The sequence below is a fragment of the Triticum aestivum genome, chromosome 5B (genome assembly GCF_018294505.1).
Source record: "Triticum aestivum cultivar Chinese Spring chromosome 5B, IWGSC CS RefSeq v2.1, whole genome shotgun sequence".
In the NCBI taxonomy this organism is placed as follows: domain Eukaryota; kingdom Viridiplantae; phylum Streptophyta; class Magnoliopsida; order Poales; family Poaceae; genus Triticum; species Triticum aestivum.
Genome location: NC_057807.1, coordinates 499,811,858 through 499,819,364, shown reverse-complemented (window position 1 = coordinate 499,819,364; position 7,507 = coordinate 499,811,858). Strand labels below are relative to the sequence as shown.

The following is a 7,507-nucleotide window of genomic DNA, read 5'->3' as shown; positions in this document are numbered from 1 at the left end:
AAAGGGAGCTTATTACATATAGTGGAGATACAATCATGTGTGATCAATTGCTCGACGCAAACTAGCAAAAGCAAAATGTCAATATGGCTCATACCACGTTGTTTGAATTTTTTTGCATGTTGTGCAAGTTTATACTCTACTCTGGTACATTTTGTTTTTGCATGCTTGAAGGATCAGTTTGGCATGTGTCGTGGGCTGAACTACTGGATAAGGTCAAGCAGTCTATTCTGAAGACCAAGGATTATCGAACCCATTTTGCATCTAACTTCGGGCTTTACCATTCAAAAAAAATCGGGCTTTACAAACATGCCATAGCTTCCACATTTCACCATGTATATAGTAATATAATAAATAATAATTGGTTTTGTGTAATTTAACTATTCGAAGAAACATGTCATATTGGTCATCTTTTAGGCTGACATGGCATTCACTTTTGGGCAACATAAGTCCATGATACGTCTTTTAGCTAGCTATAATTATGGATAATGTGTGAAAACACACTCATATTCATGTTCAAACTAATACATATTTACATTCATTGTCTATTATTTTTCTTATAGAAGCTAGTGGTATAGTGTTTTTTGATCAGTCATTTTTTTGAACTATAAGAACCAATAAATTTGAGGTGTCACGAAGTTCATATATAAAACCAAGTATTCAGTACAAAGCACGACGCACAAGTCAAAACACATTTCTTAACCCTGCCGTAACAAATCATGCATCACCTCACCAGTTTTGCAATCTCAAAATAGAGAAAAATAACTTTTCAATAATTTCTTATGAGTCTAAAGAAATAATGTACCAAAGTTAAATGTTATAGTTATATTTTCTTAGACAAACATGAAAAATTTCATAAGTGACAATACAAGCATTAGGACAATACATCATTGATACAACAAGTGGTATCATGTCTAATTTCCTATGTAGTTTAATGGTAGTACACGACCTACTTTGGTCGATGTTTTTCAACCTTAATACAAAATCATGATAGAAAGTAAAATGGACTAATTACATTTTATACATATCCATTTTATTTCTTCAACCAAATTGCCATCTCCTTTGTAAACTTCTCCATTGCCAATTTTGGCAATAAGATTGATACCACTATTGAGTCTTCACCGTCTTGATTCTTGCACTTTGTATGATAGCTTATCAACTTTGAAGTGAAATCTCCTGCATGTGGGGTACCGGCTGCAACCAACTCAGCTTTCCCAAACTGTAGGGTATTGTCTCCAACCCACTTTGTATCACTAACCTCGTATGTTCTGTCCATGCAGAATGGTGACCACTCTCTCCATAAAGCCATCAAATCCACCATTGACTTCACACACTCCTTCGTGGTGTCCATCTTGACTTTGCGCATTAGCTCAAGTATATGAGCCAATGGCTTTGTAGACAACTCATCAACTGTGACCTCAACCACGAGAGAGAAATGTGCGTTTCCATAGTAACCATGTGGGACGGCAACGCTTGCCCCATTAATGCTTCTGCCACGTGCATTTAAAGTAAACATGACACGTACTTTTTGATTAGCTTCATAACCCAATGCCAATGTGCGACATCGCCACATAACGGCAGTAATCAATTCGAATGTTGTTGTAGATTTGGAGAGATGTCCTGGGACATGGCTTCTTAAAATCTCTATCTCTTTTGGTCCAAAGAATAAATATTGCACTTCCATAGTTTCTGGTGGAGTTGATAGCATGACATCATCTCCTCTGCAATCTAACCCAAGAAGAAATGGTTTATAAGCCGGGTAGACGTGTGAGACGGAGGGTGGGATACGTGCTGTGAAAATATCTCTTTTCCACACTGGCAAGGTGGTTGGGATAAGTTCACCACATGCAAGATCAGCTATAGATTTTATAAATTGGAGGATGCCAAAACCATCAGCAATGCAATGACACATGTGAAGCCCAATGACAAATCCTCCACATTTGAGTTGTGTCACCTGCAAAACAAATGACGTATATATGGTTAAGTCATGAATGGTGGCATGATATCCCAATAAAATATATAGTTAGAAAGTTTTGTTGTAATAGAGTTAATCAATTAAGGTGACCACATACTAGCCATATCCCCATTTTCTATATTACTACACTTTTTATTTGTACTGGTGCTGATCTAAATTGTTTTGAATATGTTTCATGTCACTAAACAAAATAAATATTAGATCTATCTTAGTTGATGATGAACTCCAGCACATCTCTTCAAAAAAAAAATCAGTACATGTTTGCAAATCACCATCAAATTATATGTACAATCATTAGTTAGGTTTACTTACAACACTAAATAACTAAAATAACAAAAGATAAAATAATTACTTAGTAATTTGAAAATGATAAAAGTTTACATAAACTAGGGACCTTCTCCTCCATGTTAAGTTGGAATTTCCTAGCAACCATTTCACTTTCGCGAAACTTTTACCCGATGAAAAAGACCCATATTATGAATTTCCTAGCAACCTTTTCGCTGTCTCTCCCTTTTCCCTAGACAGCTAGACCCACAACATCATACTAATAATAAGTATAGCAAATCAATATATTACCGCCCATAAGCTATAGAAAAGACTGCAAGGAAAAATCAAGAAACGAAGTACAGTTAAGAAAGATCGGCTACCTGCAGGAAGAGCAGAGGCTTGCCAATGACATCCCTCGTGTTGCCGGCGTCGCCCAAGAACTCCTCGACACACGGGTACGGCGGCACCATCGGCTGGCCGAGGTCCTCCAGCCGCACGTCTGCGGTGGCCTCCACAAACATCACCCCTTCCCCCGTGCAGTCCACCACCAGCTTGTTGCCGTCGGGGAGCTTCCTCAGGCGTCCGGCCATGGGGTAGTAGTAAACGAGAGCCCCCGACACGGCTGCCTTGATGCCCTTGGCCACTTTGCCCGGCGTGGTGCTCTCTCCCGGCGGGCTGCGGAAGAAGCCGACGATGGACTCGTAGAACCGCAGCGACCACTGGTCGTCGAGGTCGGAGAGGGCCTTGGTTTCGACGGGCGTCGGCCGCGCCGGCCGCACCAGCTCGGGCTCGCTCCGGCGCGCCGTGAAGGTCACCATGGCACGGCTGAGTGTGTGAGGGAGAGTAGCTAGCACTTGAGAGGCAGCAAGGCTGGAAGGCGACTCGTTGCTGTTGTTTGACATGAGCGATGGAGGTACATGCATATATAGCCACATTCACCTGCCTGGTGATGAAGTGGTGAAGTCATGGCGATGGCGACGGCGACTGGTTCAAGGATGGCAGGATAAGAAATAGTAGATCGGGGCGTACAGAGTTGAAGTGCCGTAACTCTTTGAACGAACGGGAATCATCAAGTCGCGCCGGCCGACCTGCAGGTGAAGTTGTTTGACTTGATTGGATTCTCGTACGGGGCTCTCGAGAATCAAGTCGTGCCGGCGCGGCGATGCCTGCGTACACGACAGCCCGCCAACTTTGGTCCGTTCATCGCCGGCCACCGCGGGGTCTTCTCATCGCTCGCCCGGTGATGTTGACCTAGGCATTCTTGTTTCGGCTCATCAAACTAAATAAGAGTAATTAATCTTGTTGGTAATGTTGATCGGTGCAAATTACTCAGACTGGCCAACCAACAGAGTTGATAGAAACTACTCCATATGTTTCGGTATTTTTTTTTGCGGGAACCATATGTTTCGGTATACAAGGCCGCCTCCTTTTTAGTGTAAATTTTGGCATAATCCTACCAATAAAATCTGAGTTATATGTATGTATGTATGCCATAAAAAATATACCATTTACCGAAATGGAACATGGGACGATTATTTCATTAGTATTAATAAGCTAGCTCTCCTGAAGCAAATAGACCCCCCCCCCCGCGCGCACGCGACATCGAGGGTCAATTACTAGGGCATTGTGTCCATGCACAATTAATTGGCTGCAAAACGAAAATACAAAGGTAAACATGGTTGCCCATGTGCACCCTAGTAAATTCGCAAAAAATACAAGGAAAATTTTAAATTTCTAAAACTTTGGGGTATCAAACCTGATCGAACATTCTACTCATGTGTGAAGTTTCATGAAGTATTGACACCCGTGCTATTTTAGTGAAGAAAATACAATTGAGACCAAACTATTCATCAAACAGTGTTTTTAATATAGCTTTGATTTGAAATTTTGCCCAGAATACAACGGATGACATTTCTTCCTGAAACTTCATACACGAGTATATTGGCCCATGTGTTTCGGTATTTTTTCTTTGCGGGAACCATATGTTTCGGTATACAAGGCCGCCTCCTTTTCTAGTGTAAATTTTGGCATCAATCTGACCAACAAAATCTGAGTTATATGTATGGATGTCATAAAAAATATACCACTGAATTTGTAATACCGAAATGGAACATGGGACGAGCATTTCATTAGTATTAATAATCTCTCCTAAAGCAAATGGACCCCCCCCCCGGGACCCGCGACATCGAGGGTCGATTACTAGGGCATTGTGTCCATGCACAATTAATTGCACTAGTAGAAAAAGGGGGCATCAGTCCCGGTTCGTAAGGGCCTTTAGTCCCGGTTCTTGAACCGGGACTAAAGGGTCGTGACTAATGCCTCCACCCTTTAGTCCCGGTTCTAACACGAACCGGGACAGATGGGCCTCCACGTGGCCACTCCGAGCAGCCCAGGTAAGGGGGCCTTTGGTCTCGGTTGGTGACATGAACCGGTACCAAAAGGCTTCCACGTGTCAGCAGCTGAGGTTTTCTTTTTTTAAAAAAAAAAGTGGCTGGTTTAGGGGTGTTGGGGGTTAATTTTAGGTTGTTATTAGCTAACTAATAGAGAGAAGTGTCCTCTCTTATACTGCTATGTTCATTTCACTCGCTGATGTATAATAACTCATGCATGCTCGCATCATACATCATCATATATAATAACAAGTTCTACTAATCATGCATCATCATACAACTTCTACTCGTTATTAATAACAAGTCATACGATCATCCTCTTCATAGTCATCGAACCCAACCCTACATAATTATTCTTAGCACATGGTCATCAGTATCAGGTAGGACCTAAACACCCTTAAGGTAAAATAGCATAAAACAATATAGACCCTGACTCTCCATTATGAAGAATGGAGATCATCCTGTCTCCAATTCTTGCGCTTCGCCTCCTTTTGCTTGCAAGAAGCTCCTTACGACTGTCCATACATTTTTTTCTATTCTTTGATTGTCATGTCTCCACTTCTTTTAGAAATCCGGTATGGACAATTGAGATTCGTAGGACGACCTGGTTGTATGTTCAAAACATCAAGGCGACCGTGCGTATACATCAGATGAGGCACACAATCATTCGGGATTATCTGTTGAAAAACATAGTAATAACTTCGTAGTTAGCAATGATGTACTAGTTTTAGAAGTATTTAAAAAAAGATGCAGGGATATCGTAATAGTAAAAGATCTTACCAGGGTATCTCCATGGTAGTTACCGTAGTTCAACACGTGCACTAGTGGCACGTATTGACCATAATGTTGAGGACTTCGATTGTAGACATTGTAATTCTCAAGATCAGTATAAAATGCGATCAGATGATTTTTCTTCTTATAAGTTAATTCGGAGTCATCGGTGTAGTGGGTTTTGTCTACCATTTTTCGCATATTCTTTGAAGAATGAAAATAAGCTGTCAATGGAAACAAGCTGTCAACTATTTTGAAATAAACAATATAAATTACTTAATAACTATGTTAAGCTCACATGGGGGGAAATTGGAGGTGTATCCACAAGGACCCAAATGCCCATATTGTCTTGCTGGATTGTAGGATCACCAAGATCCATGGTGACAAGCATACCCTCATCAAAACCATACATCTTGCAAAGTGCTTCCCAATTTTTGCAACCAAAATGGGTTACACTCTCAGCATTGTATAGCTTTACTTGAAAATCCACACCACGATGGGTCCTTAGGAGAATTTTTTTGGTCCCCATACTTTCATGGTCTTCAAACCCATTCTCTCCAAGACATAGCGTCTTGCATAGCATGAGATAAGCTAGTCGAATTGGAAAAGATGAAAAATACACGTTAAAAAAGTTGAAGTCGTGCTTAATTACGAAAAAAACTATTGTCGTCGTTGTGTACCGTATGAACATCGAAGGTCTCCTCGAGCTTAATGCTGAAGCGCCGATATTCATCCAGCTCAAAGAACCTGTCGCACATACCTCGGTCGTCGTGGCACCAGTCGCACTCCCCCCGGCGGTTTTCGTCGTCCAAGTACGACATTTCCGGCCTAAGTTCATAATTCAAATATTAAATATATATACTAAAAAACCTAAATTAGATCATTATTATTAATCACGGGTTGACTATCGGTGATGGTACGTAGCTCCTCCTTCTATTCCCGAGTGCATTATTACAACAAATTGTCTAGCACACGGGAATGAAGGAGAAGCTACCCCCATGACGGCGTGGATGATGGAGGGGGCTCCTAGATTTCTGCATAGAGTGCTCTTCAATTTTAGCATTCAAAGTAGAAGTACTTTCCAATATGAGCATTCAATAAGAAAAATCAAATCGTAAAATAAAGTAGTATTCAAATTAGCATGCATTCAATTATAACCAAAGTACATCATCTCTTGTGTCCGTACATCGTCGAATACTATCATACATATAGCATCGCTAATTAATACAGCTAGAACCGTAGCGCCCGACGGGTATCGTCTCGGGCGGTGGACACCCAAAGATAAGGAACGATCACAGGATCATAGCTCCAGTGAGATCCCTGAAGAACCTGCCAGGTATTGTCGAATCTGCCCTCCAACGCAACCATGTAGCGACGGATGTGCTCGCCCTCCTCGCTGACATGGTGACGTACCACCTCCGCGGTGTCCGAAAGCCTCGGCACCGTCATTGGCCCATGCGACCACCATCAAACAAGGATCGGGTCAACAACGGGCTGCCTCCTCACCAACCTACGTCCCCCAGAAGGTAGCACCTCCCAATACCAGCCCGGCGAAGCCCAGTCCCGAACATGGCCCTGATCAAGCAGGCCTCCACCATCGCCGAGTCGACGACGACGAGGATGCGGGATAGGCATCATCGACGTCGATGCGGGAACTACTTCTATATATAGTTAAATAAAGTAGTTTTATTAATTAAATCAACTAATTCAACTACTAAGCATTTACTATAAATAAATAAAGTAGTACTTATAAAAAATAAACTACTTCTATATATAATAAAATAAATTGGTTTATTAAGTCAACTAGCTAGTTCAACTATATATGAAGCACTTACTATAAATAAAATAAAGTACTACTTACTAAAAATAAACTAGTTTAACTATAGTTCTATTATTTTTCTAACTAATTTTCCTATACATACACAATAAATTGACAAAGAAAATACTATGAACAAAAAAATCATTAAAATTCTATGAACAAAATTAGAACAGAAAAAAATCATAAAAATTCTATGAACAGAAAAAAATCATAAAAATTTGATATCTAAATTACTTACACAATATGAAAAAAAATTGACATCTAAATTACAACAGAAACAAATCATAA

At 40.7% G+C, this 7,507-nt stretch overlaps 1 protein-coding gene across 1 annotated transcript; it reads right to left on the bottom strand.

The window, feature by feature from the left end:
• Positions 1–942: 942 nt before the first annotated feature.
• Positions 943–3,113, bottom strand: LOC123116622 (acyl transferase 1-like). The gene is made up of 2 exons (XM_044537562.1): positions 2,620–3,113; positions 943–1,951 (listed from the first exon to the last, which is right to left on the bottom strand). The coding sequence occupies exons 1-2, from the start codon at positions 3,055–3,057 to the stop codon at positions 1,031–1,033; spliced, it is 1,359 nt and encodes a 452-aa protein (XP_044393497.1). The 5' UTR covers positions 3,058–3,113; the 3' UTR covers positions 943–1,030.
• Between the last annotated feature and the right edge of the window lie 4,394 nt (positions 3,114–7,507).

What these genes read in the sequence shown, in the direction of transcription:
- LOC123116622 (XM_044537562.1), bottom strand. Translation starts at nt 3,057, where the DNA reads ATGGTGACCTTCACGGCGCGCCGGAGCGAGCCCGAGCTGGTGCGGCCG. An exon ending in AGCCTCTGCTCTTCCTGCAG is followed by an intron (nt 1,952 to 2,619) that starts GTAGCCGATCTT and finishes TTTGTTTTGCAG; the next exon opens with GTGACACAACTCAAATGTGG.